Here is a 21,913-nt window from a genome sequence, read left to right as displayed (position 1 = left end):
TAAACACAAGCCTTAGAAATAAACATTTTATCTTATAGTAATATGATATACATTATCTTTAAAATATTGTGGCTTGATTGTGGTTATCACTTATTCAAAGTGAGTCATATTTTATGGATGATTTGATTTTTTTTTCTTTTTTCCTTTGTGTTTTATACTTTATTGTCATTAATGTACAACATTAATTATGTAGCCTAATTATTGAGCTCATAACTATCTTAATGATTGAATAGTTGTAGATATTGGACAAGAGCCAGCTGTAATGATAATGAGAGAATAATTGTAACGGGAATTAACAAGAGAAGTAAAAGATTATTTAAACATTTAACGGTTTTGAAAAATCTTAAATTTAAAATGCTGTAACTTGCAGACTCGTGTCATAAACTGTCTTAAGATAAATGTCAACACAAACATCTCAGTACACCTGTAAGTGTCTGTTCTGCCTTTATTTATTCTCCATCACTTGGTGTGGATGGGATAGAGTCGCTGCGCACGCATGCGCGCTGGCGCACAGCCGTGACTAGACATTCGGTCATAGCAGCGGTGGAGGGGGGCGCTCGAGCCACGTCGGTGAAACAAATCAACGCTTGAAGGCAGATTATAAAGAGGGTGAGTAGACTTAATTGCGACAACTGCTGCGTCTTCTTTTATCTCCCCAAAAATCAACTCGAGAGCGCAGAAATTCACCAGGGACTTCCTGTCCTGTTGATGCGGGTAGGTCAGTCGCACAAGCACAGTCCGCCATTCCCCTTTTTTATATTTAACGAAGCACCCTTTCATGGTCTGATAGGGGAAATTGCCAGCAGCATAGGCTCATGTGCATAATTTACTGTATTTCCCCGTGTTCAGTTCCGGTGGTGGACCGTGCAGCTGTCATTGCACATCCACGCAACGGGTGATTTGGTGCAGCGCAGCAGGAGAATGAAGACTACATCTGATAGGCGTTGGACAAAATTCACTCATCCTGCAAAGATTGTGCACCCACTTCAGTTATTAGAGCAGCATAGTTGAAGGCAGACATACAGCATCACTGTCAAGACATTTTTTTAAGGATTTTGTCTGATTAAAACACTAATTAAATGCTTATTGAGATGATTAACTTTTGCATATTGCATTGCCATCCCTCTGAGTTTTGCATAGATCATTTTCCTCCTCTCTGCCACTCCTTCACACCTTCTCTCCTCCGCCTCTCTCAGGTCCCTGCTGCTCAACCAGGAGCAGGAGATCCTGGGCGATGTCGACGCCAGATCCCCCCATGGGAGGCACCCCTCGCCCAGGTCCTTCCCCTGGCCCGGGTCCCTCCCCTGGGGCCATGCTGGGCCCCAGCCCTGGTCCCTCCCCAGGCTCCTCTCATAGTATGATGGGCCCCAGCCCGGGCCCCCCTACCTCTGGACACTCCCAGCCAGGGCCCTCTGGATACGGCCAGGACAGCTTGCACCCTCTGCACAAAGTAAGGACATTCAAACACCAACAGTCCCGCTGACACTCACCGCCACGACTTCTGGAGTTTGATCATTTCAGTCCTTTAGGAAGCAGAGTGTCAGCAATTATTTTTAAAGCCATAACAACCAATTCTTGTGTTATTTATGCAGATAAAGGCTTTGAAACAACACATCCACATAGAAATGATACAAACTACAGAGCAGACACCACAGTAAAACATTAGAACTTCAAATAACTTCACATTCATATATTTGAATCTGCGGTTTTCATGATCTTATTATTTTACTCGTTTACTTAAAAGTATTACTACTGTTGTGTACTCCTTATTATTCTCAGGTCTCAGGTTGGTGACAAAAGGTCTGCTGACTGAGATTAGACAGGATACATATTATAATATACAATAACATAACATATTGTATTAAAACATTACTGTATGAGAAAGCTTTTACATAAATGTGATGTTTCTTGTGTTATCTTTTTATTCTGGGAGTTTTATATTCTCTAATGTTTGTAACTTTTTAACTTTTTTTTATTTATTATTATTCCATTGTTTTTTTTCTCAAACACTTTGTAACATTGTTAAGAAAAATACAATATGAATAAATAGCATTATTATTATTATTATTATTGTACAACAATTTCATGATAGACATATGTGACACAAATATTAATCCATATATTAAACAGCAATCTTATTCTTATTGTTCCAGTGATTTAGCCAATTAATTTATACATTATATATGTATTTTTCTATAGTGCTCATTTTTACATTGTATATATTTTTAAATCTTTTCATATTCTTCATTCATTTTTTTTAATCTAATAAGCAGAGGAACTTTTGAACTGATTTAGCTGCAGCTCTATAAATATTAGAAACCCAGACATACTCTTATTGAATCTTCTTTATCTACAGTAACAACTCTTTACTTTTAATATTATTACTGTTTTATTTTGTCTCTACCCAACAGATCTGTATTACTATTATCTCTATTAACTACCTAATTTTCCCACATGGTTTCACCTTCACACTGTTTGATTTTTTTCCCTACAGCCGATGGAGGGCATGCACGAGAAGAGCATGAGTGAGGAGAGCCGCTTCAGTCAGATGAAGTCACTGTCTATGAGACAGGGCGGACACAGTGGTATGGGCCCCCCACCCAGTCCTCTGGACCAGCACTCGCAAGGTAGGCATGGCACGTAGACTTAGTTTAAGCAATCTGTAGGTAGGATAAGGTGTGTGCTTGTGAGTGTGATGATGACTCATCTGTAGGGGTGTGGTCATGTGGCCTGGCTGGCTCACAGAGAGGATCTCTGCTGTCGCAAGATACGAAATGAGCAATGAGACTTGAGACAGTAAACACAAACTCTTTTAGACTCGAACACTGAACATCAAATAGTGCCGCAGCTTTTGAAAAACAGATGCAGTGTTAGCAGTCAGGTGGCAACATGTAGCCCGACCTCTGCACTCAGCATGCTGTAAGGACGAGATGCAGGAAATCAAACGAGACTGTCAGACACGCTCAGCGGTAAAAAAAAATAATAACAGGCTGTGATGATTAGACAATTTTTATTGTTACAACAGCACCTGTGACAGACAGCTGGCAGAAAATATCCTCCCTGTTATCTTAGGAGCCTCTGGACTGACATTACCTATAATATTATACTCATATCAGAAAAATATGATAAACCGCTGATAAGTAGCTGCAAAAGAACATATGTTACTATATGATATGATAAATTAAAAATAAAGCAAAGTCACAAAATATGAAAACAGAGAAGCATCGAAAGTTACTTTAGGAATATTTGTGAAATCACTGACTCCTACTAGATAAGTTAAAGATAGATATAGATATAGATATAGAATATTATTGGAACATTATACAAGGATTGAAATAGTAACCAGTGCTCTGATGTTTTTAATTTAGTTTTAATGTTTCAGTACTTGTTGATACTGCTTTTGTTTTGTTTTTCATGAAATACATTAATCAATAAGGAATGTAATCTATAGGCTTGTGTATTGTTGTGCACACAGAATTAGATTTGATTAGAGAAGCCGTTTAATTAAATGATAAGTGACACATTTTCTTATTTTAAGATGATGAAGTCGTCAGATTTCTGTAAGGAGCTGTAGATAAACATGTGTTTGTCTGGAGGCTGATGGATCTTCAGTTAAGCTGTGATGAGGTTCATGATAATTCAGTCGGTCTTCCTACCAGCCCACGCCATCACTCACTGCTGTGTCCTCCTCCTCACATCTACCTGTCTGCGTCCTCCAGGGTACCACTCTCCGTTAGGCGGCTCTGACCACTCAAGCCCAGTCCCTTCAAATGGTCCCCCCTCCGGTCCTCTTATGCCATCATCCTCTTCTTCCTCCTCCTCTGGTGGCCCCGGCTCTGCCTCTACACCTTTAGATGGCCCCAGTGGAGACCAGCACACGCTGGGTCCCAACAACCGCCCCGGCCCTCCAGGTAGCTCCGGCCCAGGCCCTAGCCCTGGACCCAGTCTTGGATCCAGTGTCTCCAGCCTTGGATCTGGCCTCGGTTCCGGCCTTGGATCTGGCCTTGGATCTGGCCTTGAATCTGGTGGCCCGAACGGCCCCGGAGGTCCTGGCGGCCCTGGTGGCCCTACTCCCTTCAACCAGAACCAACTGCACCAACTCAGAGCTCAGATTATGGCCTATAAGATGCTGGCCCGGGGACAGCCCCTGCCAGACCACCTCCAGATGGCTGTCCAAGGGAAGAGGCCCATGCCTGGGATGCAGCAGCAGCAGTCCATGCCAAGCCTGGCTCCTGGAGTTGGAGGCGGGCCAGGAGGTGGACCAGCAGGACCAGGACCAGGACCAATGGGCTCAGGCTACAGCAGAGCTCACGGTGAGGAGTGTATGGGGAATGTCTGGTATGATAACAAGCCTCTTCTACGGTCTGATGGGTAATTATTAGGGGTCAAATTTATATTTGTGTCTAACAATGAATCTTTGCTTGTAGCTGCAAATTTCCCACAGTCGTCTTCTCAGATTGTAAAGAACAATGTTATAAATGTGTCATTGTCATAGAGCATCGGTACTGTTTTGTTTCTTTAGGAATGATGGGACCCAATATGCCTCCGCCAGGCCCATCAGGGACCCCAGCTGGGATGCAAGGACAAAACCCTAACGGACCCCCCAAGTCCTGGCCTGAAGGTATTTGCTGCTGCTCTCAGACCTCATGGACACGTCAGCCTCTCTTGCTATTGAATTAGTTTAAGTGTCTTTGTTGATGCCTGCCGAGGATCTTAGAAGAAGAGTGAGATCTGGTATGTCGACATAAATTGCGCTTAAAATCCCTGATTCGGTTAATACACTTATTCAGTTAATAGGATCAGAATATTATGTTTGTTTGCTGATATATGAGGCCAATTTAAGCTTTTAATTACAGTCATAATTCTTGATTTTCTTGATTACAGTATGAGTTTTTGGCTTTAGTGTTTTCCTATTAGACGCTGGGCCAAAATACCGTAATGATAAAGATAATCTGAAGTACGGAAGCCGAGAGCGGCCGCGCTTGCAATTATTTTTTTGTTATCTCGAGATCACAAGATAATTAACTCTCGAGATAACAACTTTTAAAAAAGTTTGTTTTCTTGTCATAAGGGGTTAATTTATCTCATCTCGAGAAAACAAAAGGCCAAATTCTCAAGTTAATCAGATAATGACTTCTGTTTTCTCGTGATCATGGGATAATTATGGAGCGTCTGGTGCATTTGATCCTGTCATGACCGTCAGGGAGGATTCATCCTTATTCATCAAAGAGATTTGAAAGTAGTAGTAGGAAAGGTTTACTATAAGCCTTATTAACATATACTGTATATTTTTACATCTACGCACTGAGACAGTTTTTGGTAAATAAACTTTATTGAATAAAATATGACAGAAAACATCAAACAGACGACAGCGGGGAGTTTACATATATTTTTCCAATTTCATGACTTCTTGTCCTGAATCCTTACATAGAAAAGTAATGTCAAAGTTGCCCAGTAGATGTTGCCATTTTTACTGCATCAGTGCTTAAAAATAGTGAACCATTTCCAACACAGTTGCTTCATATGATTCACTGCTTCAGAAAGCTTCGTTTCGTTCATCACTACTGTCGGCACGGCACTCCTGATCTCTTATAAACATTATAAGTAATAATAGGAAACGACCTTTGGTTTTCTTGTGATAACGAGTTGATTATCTCGTCGATAACGAAATAATCAACTCATGATCTCAAGATAACTGCGTTTAAAAAAATAACTGCAAGCATGGCTGTTCTTGGCTTCTGTACTGAAGCCTGCAGACTGATATATTTATATATATATATTTATTCTGCTGTCCAGTATTTGTCCAGATATCTGCTCCAAGAAAACTATTTCATACAGCAGAAGATTTCAGGGTTCAGGGGAGTGTTTTAGTTTTCTGTTGTCTAAATGTTAAGAGGATTTTTCATCCCATCAAGAACAGACATCAGTTATGACAAAAGTCTTCACACCAGAAATTCTTACTGACAGGTGCACAGGATCAAAAACTCCTGAGTGTGAAGAAACCAAAGAACCTCACACACTGACTTTATTAACATTAAAAAAGTGATTACAAGTGATCAACAGTGTGTGGAGTTCTTTGGTTTCTTCACGACTTTATCAAGAGAAGAAAATCCAGGAGAAACACATTTAGATCTGCAACGATTAATTAATCGATTTTTCAATAAACAAAATTAATTGATAATTAATCAATAGCTTTGAGTTATTTTTTAAGCAAAAATGCCAAATATTCACTTGATGCAGCTTTTTAAATGTGAAGATTTTATACTTTTCTTTGTCATATATGATAGTAAATTGGATATCTTCAAGTTTTGAACTGTAGGTTGAATAAAAGAAGCAATTTGATTATGTGACCTTTTGAAATTATAACACTTTAAAGACAAAACAAATAATCGATAATGAAAATAATCATTGTAACCTTAAAGACATTGAGTCAGTAATACGTCAGCCACATCAACACATATCAGTTTGAACCTTATCTGTAACGCCATCGTGATGGGATCGAGCCTCTCATCTTCCCTCCAGGTCCCATGGTGAATGCAGCAGCTCCCTCCAACGCTCCCCAAAAGCTGATCCCCCCTCAGCCCACTGGCCGACCGTCTCCCGCTCCCCCCTCGGTTCCCCCCGCCGCCTCCCCAGTAATGCCTCCACAGACCCAGTCCCCCGGCCAGCCGGCGCAGCCTACTCCCATGATGCCTTACCATGCCAAGCAGAACCGCATTACCCCGATTCAGAAACCCTGCGGCCTCGACCCAGTGGAGATACTGCAGGAGAGGGAATACAGGTACACCAGCAGCACAGCTTCCTTCATCTCATGTAGTTTTTCTGACTTGATGAGTAGGTTAAAGTTATTTGAAGTTATTTGATATCTAAAAGTATGAACAGTGTATAAGAAATAGCTGTAACTCATTACTGTCTGCTCTTGCAGGTTACAGGCTCGTATCACCCATCGTATTGCTGAACTGGAGAACCTGCCGGGCTCTCTGGCTGGTGATTTACGTACCAAAGCTACTATCGAGCTCAAAGCTCTCCGACTACTTAACTTTCAGAGACAGGTGTGTGCTACACATTAAATCTTTGCTAGTTACTGTGAATGAAAGACCACAACAACTTCTGTATGTGTGTTTTTTTTTATGGTGGTTGTGTGTTAATGATGAGTCCGTGTTGACATTATTGTCTGTGTGTGCGCCTCTATCCACAGCTGCGTCAGGAGGTGGTGGTGTGTATGCGTCGTGACACGGCTCTAGAGACTGCCCTTGATGCCAAGGCCTACAAGCGAAGCAAGCGCCAGAGTCTGCGAGAAGCCCGCATTACAGAGAAGCTGGAGAAACAGCAGAAGATTGAGCAAGAGCGCAAACGCAGGCAGAAACATCAGGTAGAGGATAAATGTAGCCGTGAAGTTCCTCATGATCATGTCAAAAAAATTACTGTTGATTGACTCCTCTCTTCTCTGTCCTCTCACTCAAATTTTAGGAGTATCTTAACAGCATCCTTCAGCATGCCAAAGACTTTAAAGAGTACCACCGGTCCATCACAGGCAAAATTCAGAAATTGACCAAAGCTGTGGCAACCTACCATGCCAACACCGAACGGGAGCAGAAGAAAGAGAACGAGCGTATTGAGAAAGAGAGAATGAGGAGGCTTATGGTGAGAAGAAACCACAATGCTTCCACACAGACACAGTTACACAAGCATGCATATTACACACTCACAAATATACACACCTCCCTACACACACACACACACAGTGTATATGTGTCTGTCTTCCCTAGGCGGAGGATGAGGAGGGCTACCGTAAGCTGATCGACCAGAAGAAGGACAAGCGTCTGGCCTACCTCCTGCAGCAAACTGATGAGTACGTCGCCAACCTCACTGAGCTGGTCAGAGCTCACAAAGCTGCACAGGCGCTCAAGGAGAAGAAGAAGAAGAAGAAAAAAAAGAAGAAGGTGTGTAAAACAGCAGCACTAGCAATACTTGAAAGTCTGACTTATGCACTAAGCTACAGTATAAGTGAACTTTGTTTCTGATCATATGTTGCTATGCTGCTTTGGTGCATCGATGACTGTGTGAGTTCGGTTGTGATTGGTCGATCTCCTCCTGTCTTGCAGTTGGAGAGCGCTGAGGGACAGACTCCTGCCTTGGGGCCTGATGGAGAGGTGAGCAGATGCTGCAGCTGTAGTGATTGTTGAACTTTAGAAACATTAAAGATTCATGTATATCTATTCCAATAATGAAGAGGTAGATGGAGCAGCTGTTTATGGTCACTGGTGGGTCCACAATTCAAACCTGACTCTTTGTTTTGTTGCTGTCTGTGGTCTCTATGGAGACCTCACTTCAAACATCGTGTAGATCAAGTTTCACACAAAGCTTCATGAAGTGGGTTTTTGCTTTCTTGTGTTGTCATGGCAAAAAGTAGAAATTGCACACTCTGTACATTTTGTTTAATCAGATCATCATCAGGCATAAAGCAACAATAACAAAAATCAGCATCTACCATATATACATATCCAAGTTATTTATTTACTTATCTGTGTGTTTATTACTTATTTATATGTTTTCATATTTACCTTTTTCTTTTTGTGGCCATTACCAGCTTGGAGTGGGTAGTTGTTGTTCTACAGACACTGTATATCTTCTCTTTGTTAGATTGAACTGCTTTCTGCTGACAACTCAATAAAGAGATTAAAAAATATATGTAGATATACAGTACATATCTCAAAACACTGGCAATCTGCAACAGTTGAGCAGACTTAAAAGCCACTGGCTACAGCCCAAGGCAACCATGAGTGTGTATGAAAACAATTAAGTAATGCACAAGTAACAGTATGATAAACAGTCAGACAAAACCCCGAAGAGAAAATTACAATTTTTAGTGGTGTAAAGATGAATAATTGCATACCTGCTTGATGCTATTTGTTTGTTAAATTGGTCAGTCAGCAGCAGCATTATCACCACTGATGGAAAAATTAACCTCTGCAATCAGCCAGATTTGGAAATGAATGATTTTGGTTGCTAACTATCTGAAGCTTTCTCCCATTTCCATTAGCCATCATTTAAATCCAGTCTAATCAAACTAGCTCAATCCGAAAGCTAACTTGGGACTCCCCCCCGCAGCCTTTGGATGAGACAAGTCAGATGAGTGACCTGCCTGTGAAGGTCATCCATGTGGACAGTGGAAACATCCTGACAGGGGTGGACGCTCCTAAAGCTGGACAGCTGGAGACCTGGCTGGAGATGAACCCTGGGTGAGACTGGCTGGAGAGAGGAAGAGTGAATGTCTGTGCATGTGTGTTTCAAGACATGCTGTTGTCAGTGTCTGTGCCTGTTGGTCCAAATTCCAGGCTGAAAATTTGAAATTCTTCATCTTGACCTAATATCGGATGGTTTTCCATGAAGTTTGGTTCAGACATTCATGGTCCCCGGAGGATGAATCCTAACTGTCTGATCTGACTTTCATCTAGTGCCACTAAGTTTATCCAATACTTTGATTCATGACCGTACAAAAGAACTTCATGTTGAGATGAATGTTACATACACGCTAATGTTTGAATATTATCATGTTAATCGTAAACATCCTAAACAGCATGTGAACTTGCTAACGTTAATACAGCAAAATGCCAATAATCTGCATATATTAGCTTACATGCTAAATGTCAGCGTGCAATGTCCAGTAGATGTTAACATGCATGTTGGCTAACATGTAGCTAAGTTACATGTTATTATGCTTTCACTTCAAAGCACAGCTGAGTCTAAGTACAGCTAAGAAAGTATACCTGAACAAAGGTTCAATTTATTCATCGATAAAAACACAGAAATTACAGTGTCCCTATCCTAATCAGCCAATGCTGATTAAGAGATTACAAAACATTACATTGCTAAACATTAGCATGTTCAGCTAACATTAAGATGATAAAATGCCAATATTCTACATTTATGCTAAATGTTAGTGTGTAACTAATGTCCAGTAGCTGTTTACGTGTATGTTAGTTGCTTATTGTGTGCATGTTAACATGCTTTATTGGCATTCACTTCAAAGCTCAGCTGAGACTAAGTAGGCTAACGAAGTACACCTGAAGTACATAAGGAAACTCACATGCTAACATTCTAATGTTATCAGGCTTACATGCTAATGGAGTTAAAATGAACTGACTACATGTTTGGACATTATGCTACCAGTAAACACGCTAAATTCATTCATCCATAAAAACATGGAAATCTCAATTCTCCCATCCTAATCAATGAACGTTGATTAAAACATAAAACATTACAGTGCTAAACATTAGCATGTTCAGCTAACATTAAGATGATAAAATGCTTATATTCTACATTTTACATGCTAATGTCAGCGTGTAGCTGTAGCATGTATGTTAAAAAATTGAGGTGAAAACACAATTTTTACCAAACTTATATTTTCCACTACTAGTGGATCTAAGAATAGCAAAAATTTCCCTCCATTTTTTAGCCATTCAAAAGCTTCATTTGTATGTTATGAATACTACAGCTTCATAAGGAAACTAGCAAGGCTACAGGCTTTTAGTCTCGTCTCATTAAGTGTTTAAATTCATTTTATTGGCTCTGTGTGTTTGGCTGAAATAAGAATGAGGAATAGGTGCATGAGGCTGACTTGTACACATAATATTAAAATGCAGGTTATTTGTGAGGAGGTTTGAGTGTACATGTATGTATTTCCAGTTATGAGGTGGCTCCCCGCTCAGACAGTGAAGACAGCGAAGAGGAAGAAGAGGAGGAGGTGCGTTGTTTTGTAAGACATGCTTGAAACCAGTTTCATATTCACTATTCCAATGGGAGAAGAAGCAACGTCTTTTTTTAACTGACAAGCTGTTAAACCTGCTGTGTGGCAGGAGGAAGAAGAGGAGCCTCAGCCTTCAGCAACTCCAGTAGAGGAAAAGAAGAAGATTACAGACCCTGACAGTGAAGATGTGTCAGAGGTGGATGTCCGACACATCATTGAGTGAGTACAAATGTATAATAAGTCCTACAACTGAATACACTTTGATATATTTTTGATATATTAACGTAATTGATGTTCTTGCAGTACCCAATTAATTCATTTTAACATATGTGAACGGTCCTGTCATGCAGTCGCAACCAGGGTCATCAGAACTAAAAATGCTGTAATATATTTGAGCTAAGATTTCAACCAAATGGTATTTATGCAATGACTGAATAAAATCAGTTATATGTTTCCGCTGCAGGAATGCTAAACAGGATGTGGATGACGAGTATAGCGGTGCAGCGTTTGCCCGAGGGCTCCAGTCTTATTATGCTGTGGCTCACGCTGTCACAGAGAAGGTGGAGAAACAGTCCAGTTTGTTGATAAATGGACAACTCAAACAGTATCAGGTAAACAAGCACAAGCAAAGAGTGATTTGATGAGAAACATTTTACAGGACGTAGTCAACTGTATCTCTGTTACGGTTGGTTGTCGTTTAGATTTTATTGCTTGCTCTTGTTGGATCCTGGTTCAGATTCTTGTGTTGAAAGCTTTATTTTCACAAGATTTAGGCTGCCATAAACAGAAATGACATGTTTTTGCCATGCACAAGCTGGATTTGTCTGTTTTACATTTCTTTTTATTTAAGTATAATATGCTAGCATTAGCTTATTCTGAGCATTATGACCACAACTGGGGGCATCATAAACTCTGTTTTCTTACGCCATGCTGCAGTAAATACGGAGTCATGTTAGAAATACTTCCTTGCATGAAATTCCCTTCCGTTGTCTGCCAGATTAAAGGTCTGGAGTGGCTTGTTTCCCTCTACAACAACAACCTGAATGGGATCCTGGCAGATGAGATGGGTCTGGGAAAAACCATTCAGACTATCGCCCTCATCACGTACCTCATGGAGCACAAGCGGCTCAATGGACCCTACCTCATCATTGTACCCCTCTCGTGAGCTAAACTCCTTTATTTGGGCAGTTATTTACACAAAAACACCAGAAGTAAAGAAAAAAGTTGTATCATTCCAACTTAACTGTTGAAAGATAACCTGCCTCTTATTGACAGGACTCTTTCTAATTGGGTGTATGAGTTCGACAAATGGGCACCAACAGTCGTGAAAGTGTCCTACAAGGTGAGTTTTTGCTGTTATACCACCCAATTCTCTTTTTAACTTTATATCTAACTTTTTTTTTTTTTGCTTTCAGGGGTCTCCTGCTGCCAGAAGAGCCTTTGTTCCACAACTGCGTAGTGGAAAGTTTAACGTTTTACTCACCACGTATGAATACATCATCAAGGACAAACAAGTACTGGCCAAGGTGAGATTTGATGTACAGACGCAGGCAGACGGACACACAAACACTCCCAAACACACATGCTGTCACTCTACACACGTCCACTTTATATTTTATTTACCAATCATTTGATTGGTATTAGCATTTTGCTTGAGGTTTTCAGTGTGTGTTTGTTTCTCGGCTCCCACTCCCTCAACCCCATAAAGCTCTGGAAAAGTGTTTCATCCCAGCCGATCTGACTGTCCCCTGTGCTGCGTCTCAGGGCTCTTTCCTAGGTGCTGCCCCTCACTGACACTGCCTGTATACTGCGTCTCCCACTCTCCTCGGTTGCCATCATGCTGCTATGCACTCATGTAGTCAGATAGGCTTCCTGACTGTGCTTTCAGGTGGGTGTTGTAGTTCAGGCAAGAGTTTCCCCATTGTTGTCTTGGCTTTGGCTTGGCAGCGAGCCAGCTGGGGGTCATAAGGACAGACTGGACAAGAGATCCTCCTCATGAGCACTTTCTGTTTTTGGTTGGTTTGGGTGGCCATGAGCAATGAGGCAGTATAGACGTAGCTTTATCCAAATGTCCACTCCTGTCCTCTTCTACCCTCCTCAACTCCACCAGATCCGTTGGAAGTACATGATCGTGGACGAGGGCCACCGTATGAAGAACCACCACTGTAAGCTGACCCAGGTCCTGAACACACACTACCTGGCCCCACGGCGGGTCCTGCTGACAGGGACGCCGCTGCAGAACAAACTGCCTGAGCTCTGGGCGCTGCTCAACTTCCTCCTGCCCACCATCTTCAAGAGCTGCAGCACCTTTGAGCAATGGTTCAACGCCCCTTTCGCCATGACTGGGGAGAAGGTGTGGAGGACTTCAACTGTGTGATCACTTGTGTGATTATTCTTTACATGACAGGTGTCTTTCTCGCCAAATAACTTTGAATTTCTTTCTCTTCATCCAGGTTGACCTTAATGAAGAGGAAACTATCTTGATTATCCGTCGCCTTCACAAAGTGCTCCGCCCCTTCCTGTTACGCAGATTAAAGAAGGAAGTGGAGGCACAGCTTCCAGAGAAGGCATGGCTCACCTCTTTCAGTACACACATCAGATAAACAAGGATTCACATGTGCAAACACAAACACAGATTAGTCCTGATGATCTCCTAATGGATGAGAAACAGTACTCAAGTTAAAGCACTTCTGGTTCTTTAGTATTTTTGTATTGTAATATTTGAGCTGGTAAATGTGACGGACAACATGTAGAGTCCATTTCTAGCCTTCACTCAGCTGATGCCTGTGTGCTTTTGTACTCACTAATACAACATGTCTCTCCTCTCCTTCAGGTGGAATATGTGATCAAGTGTGACATGTCGTCTCTTCAGAGGGTGCTGTACAGACACATGCAGGCCAAGGGCGTCCTGCTGACTGATGGATCAGAGAAAGACAAGAAGGTGAGAGCACAAACTCTTTGACACTGAAGGTTTTAGGTTTGGTTTTTAGGTTTAGGATGATTGGAAGTGTATGTATGTTTGTATGTAAGGCTGCATGATATTTTTTTAATGATAGGATAAGAAGAGATGTGGCACTTCAAGATTTATAACAGGTGACATGTTTAGAACCAGTGAGGAAGTTTGGTCTTTGTGTTATATTCATATATCTGACATCACCTTTATGTACAGGAAACAAAGTAAAAAGTCACTGAAAGGCTGCAGTAGGGCCTCGTTTGCTGATTGATTGACGCTACTAAAAAGATTTGCTAATATCAAAAATATGTTTAATAACTTTTATTAATGAAAAAGATCAACTTATTATAGCTTGCACAAAATATACTCAATATAATCCCAGTGTGAGTGATCAGAGGTAAAAACAGCCTCTCTCTCTCTGTCCTACCTGCCACCACGCAGGTGAACAGATGCTTATATTAACTCGGCCCATATCCATGTGACCTCATTATCTCAAATATATTAATAACCAAAACAAAAACCATAACCAAATTCAAAAAAAAAAAAAGTAAATTTTTTTACATATAAATTTGTAACAGAATCTGAAATTCAATGTTTTTTTTTCTCTGAAGTTTCATTTTTAATCTTACAGTTCAGTCCTTTGATCTCAAAATAGCTTTTATATCTACTATTAGAGAGAGTCTCTATGAATAAAAAATGAAGTGATTACACTCTGCACATCTTGTCTCGCTGTGTTTATCAGGGTAAAGGAGGCACAAAGACGCTGATGAACACCATCATGCAGCTGAGGAAGATCTGTAACCACCCTTACATGTTCCAGCAGATAGAGGTACCACTGAGGATAGATCTGGTCTCCAAGATAAGGTTTGACGGATGACAGTATCTTTGATAGTCTTTTATAATTATGTAGACCATTTTTGCAGGAATCCTTCTCTGAACATTTAGGATTCTCGGGTGGAATAGTCCAGGGGTAAGTGTTAATTCCTCTTTAGAATAAATACGAACAACCACACTTAAACATTACGTAACGTTTTCTTCCCGCCTCTCTGTCAGTCCTGATCTGTATCGGGCATCAGGAAAGTTTGAGGTGTTGGATCGAATCCTTCCCAAGCTGAGAGCCACAAACCATAAAGTGCTGCTCTTCTGTCAGATGACCTCACTCATGACCATCATGGAAGACTACTTCGCCTACCGCAACTTTAAGTATCTGCGTCTGGATGGTAAAACTGTTTGCTTGTGTATCTGTCTTTTTTTTTTTTTTGTACTTTTATTTCTTTCTTTTACCTGCTTTCATCTCTTCTCTCTCTCCCTCTTTCCTGTCAGGCACCACAAAGGCTGAAGACAGAGGAATGTTACTGAAGACGTTCAATGACCCAGAGTCAGAGTACTTTATCTTCCTCCTGAGCACTAGAGCCGGAGGTCTGGGCCTCAACCTGCAGTCAGCAGACACCGTAGTTATCTTTGACTCTGACTGGAACCCACACCAGGTGTGACGCACATTTATTGAAGTGAAAAAAAGACAGCATTTGAGAAGATCACATTGATTTGATACGTAAAGAGTTTAGAGAGTAAACCTTTTAGTGATAATATAAGCTGTCAGTTACACTTACTGTACACAATAGACCTACAGTTCACCGCAAAGGGTTCACATCCAAAGGCCTCAGAGTTGAGGACAGAGCAGGACGTCATAACCAGTTGTTTGAGAGTAACAGAAGAATGTTGCTATCTGCCCCTTCTTCAGGTCTACATGTATAAACACTGTGAGACCCATTAGAGCCGCAACATTTTCCCAGGGTAATATTTAAAGCAATACCATAGATATTAATTCTCTTTCGCCTTCCCAAACTCCTCTCCAGGACCTGCAAGCGCAGGACAGAGCCCACCGTATTGGCCAGCAGAATGAGGTGCGTGTATTGCGCCTCTGCACGGTCAACAGTGTTGAGGAGAAAATCCTGGCCGCTGCTAAATACAAACTGAACGTGGACCAAAAGGTCATCCAGGCTGGCATGTTCGACCAGAAGTCATCCAGCCACGAGCGCAGGGCCTTCTTGCAGGCCATCTTGGAGCACGAGGAGCAAGACGAGGTCTGGGGCCAAGACGTATGTCTACGCATGAATGTGTGTGCGTGCACCAGCGACACACAATTTTAAAGAGTGTGCTTTCTTATGCTCTGCTCGCCAATGTGTGTCTGCTGTATTCAGGAGGAGGATGAGGTCCCAGACGACGAGACGGTCAACCAGATGATTGCCAGGAGCGAGGAGGAGTTTGACCAGTTTATGGTCAGTGTCTGTATTCCAAAGATAAGTTACATTTCATACAAACACATGTACAATCCATTCAAGTCTTCATTTTCAGCCCTAACTCAAAATCCTTACATCTTTGTATCTCTCATATGTTTTCCTCCTCTCTCTCTCCCAGCGTATGGACCTGGACCGGCGGCGTGAGGAGGCCCGTAACCCGAGGCGTAAACCTCGTCTGATGGAGGAGGACGAACTGCCCACTTGGATTATGAAGGATGACGCGGAGGTCGAGCGGCTGACCTGCGAGGAGGAGGAGGAGAAAATGTTTGGACGAGGTTCTCGACAGCGAAAGGAGGTGGACTACAGCGATTCTCTGACTGAGAAGCAGTGGCTCAAGGTTATTAGCTTCACGGGGAAAAAGGGCAGAAAGGAGAGAGGAGTTGGTTTTACGGGCCGGGGGGGGGAAGTCGACCGTCCTTGTGAGTCTCTTCGTTTCTCTCTTGAGCAGGCAATAGAGGAGGGAACACTGGAGGAGATGGAGGAAGAGGTGCGTCACAAAAAGACGACCCGTAAGAGGAAGAGGGATCGCGACCTGGACCTCCCGGGCCCCTCGTCTTCCTCGGGGGGACGAGGACGAGGAGACAAAGACGAAGATGGAAAGAGGCAGAGAAAGAGAGGACGACCGCCTGCTGAGAAACTTTCCCCCAATCCGCCCGTCCTCACCAAGAAGATGAAGAAAATTGTGGACGCTGTCATCAAGTACAAAGACAGGTAGCAGTGATGACACATACGTACTGGAGGTTCTTCATCATACGCATCATGTAACAGCCTGTTGGTGGGTGTGTAGTAACAGATATTACAGGTAGAGTAGGATTTCTTTCTGACACCACAGAGTGAGTGTCATGTAAATGAACACATGAGTGAGACTCAACAGAAGATGGTGACTCACTATTACTAATCACTATTACTATTTAACAATATTTTACATCAGTAAATGACTTCTTCACTAGATGTTTCTGCACCATTAAGTTCACTTGTGTAAACACAAAACCAGTCACTAATACTGCTGTCAGCAAAACCTCAGACTTTCAAAACAATCACAAACAATAAAAACTAAACTTTTCCATTAGATATCACACAAATGGCTTTATTACACCCCATTACACACTAGTGAGTGAAATATGAAGCACACGTTGGGTAGAGTCACGAGTCAGTCTCGAAACGCTTCACTCAACTAGAGACTGAGGACGATCTTCTTCCAGCTTTTGTTGCTGTGAGGAAACATTTAGAGTTTAAAATAAACCTTCATTGCAGAATTCAAAGTGTTCAGGGCGGCGCTTCATATTGTGATGGTGACATGCGGTTCACTACAGAGGAGAACGGGGGGAGAGAGCATCATCTCTGGTGAGGCTTGTCCGTGACGAGACGTAGGTTTGTTCTTGTTGCCGTTCGAGAAACTACCTCACATTTAGAAATCCTGAGACTGTCGGGAGGCAGTCTGGTAGCGTGAGACTATACGTTGGGTTGTGCTTTTTTACAAAAATGTAAAAAAAAAAAAATCTATAATTTAAATAGAAACAGATAAACAGTAAAGCATTTGAAAGATGAGAATCCTGCATCTCTCTTCTATGGAGTTGAAATGGAAAAAAACTAACAAAAGTAAATGTGATACGGTGAATTCAGATTTTTATTGGGATCTTTCAGATGTTGGAAAATGTGTTTCTCACCCTGATGATGTCATCTCCTGCAGCGCCAGTGGGCGTCAGCTGAGCGAGGTGTTCATCCAGCTGCCGTCTCGAAAAGAGCTTCCAGAGTACTACGAACTGATCCGCAAGCCTGTAGACTTCAGGAAGATCAAGGTGAGTAAATCAGTCACTGTAGCAGCAGTAAGTATAGAACACATAAAACAAAACTCTCTCTTATATATATATAATATATATATAACATGATGTACAAACTCACGTCTCTCCGTCTCTAGGAGAGGATCAGAAGTCACCGCTACCGAAGTCTGGGTGACCTGGAGAGAGACGTCATGCTGCTCTTCCAAAATGCTCAAACCTTTAACCTGGAGGGATCACTGGTGAGAGCCGCTGTGCACAATCATCACTCGTTAACACAGAAAAACAGCTGTTCAGTTAGAATAGTGTCTACATATCTCACTCTGGGGTATATTCAATACTTTAAACAGCCATAACTACCATAGCATCAGTTCAGTTTGGATGAAACCTGGAAAAATGAATCATTTTGTTGACTTGTGTCGTTCATGGAAGAAAACATCTTCCAGTTTCTCTCTTTATTAGTCGTAGAGCTTCCTGCTGATCATCGTGAATTCTTTTATCTACATGATGACCATAATGACATCCGGCTGTTTTCTCTCACGTTATGTGAGCAGATATATGAAGACTCCATCGTGCTTCAGTCGGTGTTCACCAGTTTGAGGCAGAAGATCGAGAAGGAGGAAGAAAGCGAGGGGGAGGAGAGTGAGGAAGAGGAGGAGGAGCAGGAGGAAGGCTCAGAGTCGGAATGTAAGTATTTCTGTATGAAGAGAGCAGCAGAAGTGGAAACAGCAGCAGGGACAAAGAAGAGACAGCTGCATTTGACATTTATTTCTGCGGTGGCCCTGTTTCGACCAGAAGTTCCAGCTACTTTGGAACAAAAGAACAAAACCAGGAAGTAAAATTCCCTGTTGTGCATTCCTGTTTGTGTTTCCACTGCATCCGAGGAACCAGGTAGATCAGGAGCGCCTCTCTACTCAGTAAATCATCTCTTTCTGCTTTAGAGCGTAAAGCATGAAAGAATCAGAAAATAAAGTTTTATTTTACTCATTCGCTCGTTTCGTTCTCTTCACTGCCGCTCAGGAAGCCGACAACGAACCCCAACTTTACTTTTAACGTTAACAGATGTTAGAAATGTCCTGCCTTTGTCCTAATATCCATACTAGAGTACTTCCTTGTTTTATGAATGAAGAGGTACACCAGTTGAAGCGGCCGCGGTGTCTGTGTTTGACCAATCAGCGATGGTCAGCCCCGCCCCCCCCAACCCGCCAGGGATATCAGCTTCTCGCTGCCTCGTTAGTTACTGAAAGGTTCAGATGAGTCGTAGTTTTATTTATTCTGTAACTGTGCTGCGTGTGTTTTTGTCTCCAGCTCGTTCTGTCAAAGTAAAGATCCGTCTGGGCAGGAAGGAGAAAGCTGGAGATCGAGGGAAAGGACGCAGCAGACGAACAGGACGCACCAGAGCCAAACCGGTAGTTAGTGATGATGACTCTGAGGAAGAACAGGAAGAGGTAACCCACTGTATGTGTGTGTGTGTGTTTGTATGTGTGTGCACGTCGATCCATCCTTACGAGAAAGAGTTTAAAGGAAAATTCTGTTGTTTTTTTACAACCTGACTCACGTAAACTGTTCTTTAATGAACAGATTTTGGATATAATCACTTTGTTGGAAACAGATTTTCATCAGTTTAGTTCAGAGTTAACACAACTATAAAGAGCAGGTATCTACAGGTCTACCTGTCCATCTAGAAGTCACAGACAGACTTTTTGTTGAAAGAACAGGTTTAAGACACAAGTTATGAAATAAATGTGTTTATTTAAGTAGTAAGATAAACATTTGTATAATAAGGTCATTTTATTTTAAATGAATTAAATGAATTAAATAAGGGGATGAATTAAGGAATGTATGACTATCATCTTTACCGGTTTAGTTTTTGTTTCGACCTGTTTGATTTGAGCAGATTCAACATGTTTAACGTGTTCTGATCTATTTTCTCTTTGTCCTTTATTATTTCTGTCGAGCAGGTTATGTTTTCTATTCTGCTTGTTTGTTTGTTGTGACTTTTTTCTTAGTCAGCAGGATATCTCTGAACCCTGTTAATAGAATTTATTTAAACTTGGTGAAAAGTGACTTCAAGAAGAACAAGTCGTTTGTTTTTGATGTGGATTTTGGAATTTTTAAAGCAGTTCGTTAACATTGCAAGTTTGGTATTTATTAAAACTTTTTCATCATTTTCTTATTAACTGCAGCACTTTTCTGAAAGTAATCTGACACATGTAAACCATGATTGATTAGTGATTTATCAAACTCAGGTCCAAGTGAAGCTGCAGAATAAAAACTAATTGTTGACATGTTTTTTTTTCAGGAGCGCTCCCCCAGTGCCACTGATGAAGACTCCTGAACTTTACTGTAACATGAGAGGATTCGGGGCATAAAGCACCACAAACACACAGTAAACAACTCCATCAACCCTCAGTCCAGTCAGACAGAAACAGAAGGGAGTTAGCAATATCGTCGATTATACTGTAGCTACACACATTTTATTATTTGTTCAGTCATATGAACATTTACATAGAATCAATACAAGATGATTTTATTTATTTTTGTTTTGTTTTCTGCTGTGGCCCAGTTTGAAAAAGTCTTAAGACGAAGGAATCAAATGAGTGTTTTATCAGTTGTTAATTGAACAAACCTGTAAACAGTCTGATCTGTTTACATGTATGAGGAGCAACACCTAAAGGAATCTGGGAGGAAAGGTTGAGACAGTAAATGGTTAATATTATGATAACCAAGAATAATATCAATAGAAACACATCATCTATCATGGCAGACGGTCCTCACTGACTATTTTAAAAATGTGTTGAAACACAACAAACTTAACAAACAGTGAAGTTACATTTAGTTTGTCATTTCTGCACATTAGAACCCAGATACTGTAAATTCCCTGAGACCAAGTGTAATTTGAATCTAATTACAGAGAGAAAGAGGAAAACAGGTTCAATGAAAGCGTTAGAACTGGCAGGAACCAGTAAAGTGAAGTAAACAAACAGAGACTGTTTTCAGCCCTCTGGACATGAACAAACCTGATATTTCTCCTCTGCTTCAGTGTGCGATGTGTCGCAACAAGGCGCCGTAACAGTCGGCCGCTGTGGTTACCGAGGTGTGTGTGTGTACATCACATATCTGTGTGAGTAGGATATCCAGCCTGTTGCTGTGGGTGTTTCCAGACTTCTCAGAAGCTCTTTAGCAACTCACCACAGTAATTAGACTGAGGATTAATGGAGCTGAAGTCCAGGTCACTCTTTAATTCAGTGTATATGTTACAGTATAAAACCAACTACTCCACTATGCTGCTGCTTACCTGTCTCACTTCCATTATAAGCACTTATAACTGTTGATTGTAGACTTTAAGAATAATGAGGTTATGATTTTTCAATGAGTACTGTAACTTTAATTGCTCGTCCTTCCGATGTTGTGTGGTAATTTTAGGATTTCAAAATTGTTTGATGTACTTTTGGCACTTTTTATGTTTTTTGATTTCAAGACAAAGGACCAGAGGGACAGCGGCTCTCCTCTGCTTTTGAACGCCTCATGGCTCTATGGTGTTGGATATACTGTATAGAGTATTTTTAGACTATAATGTCAATGCACGTGTGTACAGCTCGCAAGTGCAGCACTGTACTTCTATCATTACGGTAGGTAACTAGAGTGAAGAACATACAACCAAAGCATCAACGTTTTCTCTCCACTAAGTTATTGGGATGTGTCTGTGTTGTGTTTTGTCATTGCGCTGGAAGTCAAAACGTAACAATAAATGACAGTAAAACTGGATCTTGTTGTTTGTTTGATGTACAGCTGAAACAATTCATTGGAAACTATTTTTATAACAGTTTGAGTCACTTTTTTTTAGAAGTAAAATTGCTGAATTTGCTGGTTTTAGTTTCCCAAATGTAAAGTTTTGCTTCTTTTCTTTGTCTTAAATGAAAGTAAACTGAGTTTCATAGCGAGTTGAAGACGTCGTCTCGGTCTCTGAGTCAATGTGATGGACATTTTATTGACAAAACGATTCATTGAGAAAATTGGCAGATTAATTAATAATGAGAATTGTCAGTTGCAGCCTAGTGTGATATATATCATTACTACAGATGAATTTGGAAATATAGAGCTGCAATGATTACAGAAAGCTTTATGTGTC

General features: G+C 41.2%; 1 protein-coding gene across 5 annotated transcripts; it reads left to right on the top strand.

The window, feature by feature from the left end:
• Window positions 1-521: 521 nt before the first annotated feature.
• Window positions 522-21,549, top strand: LOC121911175 (transcription activator BRG1). Of its 5 annotated transcripts, none has more exons than XM_042432448.1 (34): window positions 522-609; window positions 1,197-1,450; window positions 2,495-2,627; window positions 3,720-4,313; window positions 4,523-4,621; window positions 6,523-6,781; window positions 6,926-7,052; window positions 7,199-7,372; window positions 7,471-7,644; window positions 7,770-7,943; window positions 8,106-8,153; window positions 9,112-9,242; window positions 10,690-10,747; window positions 10,860-10,969; window positions 11,214-11,361; window positions 11,748-11,911; window positions 12,026-12,092; window positions 12,166-12,276; window positions 12,861-13,103; window positions 13,204-13,317; window positions 13,584-13,691; window positions 14,446-14,532; window positions 14,627-14,673; window positions 14,757-14,923; window positions 15,027-15,190; window positions 15,560-15,787; window positions 15,905-15,982; window positions 16,122-16,340; window positions 16,452-16,714; window positions 17,694-17,802; window positions 17,922-18,023; window positions 18,336-18,468; window positions 19,090-19,229; window positions 20,084-21,549. In XM_042432448.1, the coding sequence occupies exons 2-34, from the start codon at window positions 1,235-1,237 to the stop codon at window positions 20,117-20,119; spliced, it is 5,025 nt and encodes a 1,674-aa protein (XP_042288382.1). In that variant the 5' UTR covers window positions 522-609; window positions 1,197-1,234; the 3' UTR covers window positions 20,120-21,549. The 5 variants fall into 5 exon arrangements, with proteins under 5 accessions (XP_042288382.1, XP_042288372.1, XP_042288363.1 ...); XM_042432438.1 differs by having other exon boundaries at window positions 18,333-18,468; XM_042432429.1 differs by having other exon boundaries at window positions 10,690-10,759; window positions 15,560-15,802; window positions 18,333-18,468.
• The last annotated feature ends 364 nt before the right edge of the window (window positions 21,550-21,913 follow it).

This window comes from Thunnus maccoyii, chromosome 2 (genome assembly GCF_910596095.1).
Source record: "Thunnus maccoyii chromosome 2, fThuMac1.1, whole genome shotgun sequence".
Lineage (NCBI taxonomy): Eukaryota > Metazoa > Chordata > Actinopteri > Scombriformes > Scombridae > Thunnus > Thunnus maccoyii.
Note: the sequence above shows the minus strand (reverse complement) of the source record. Positions and strands in the feature narration are given on the sequence as shown.

What these genes read in the sequence shown, in the direction of transcription:
- LOC121911175 (XM_042432420.1), top strand. Translation starts at nt 1,235, where the DNA reads ATGTCGACGCCAGATCCCCCCATGGGAGGCACCCCTCGCCCAGGTCCT. An exon ending in TCTGGACCAGCACTCGCAAG is followed by an intron (nt 2,628 to 3,719) that starts GTAGGCATGGCA and finishes TGCGTCCTCCAG; the next exon opens with GGTACCACTCTCCGTTAGGC. An exon ending in GACAACTCAAACAGTATCAG is followed by an intron (nt 11,362 to 11,747) that starts GTAAACAAGCAC and finishes GTTGTCTGCCAG; the next exon opens with ATTAAAGGTCTGGAGTGGCT.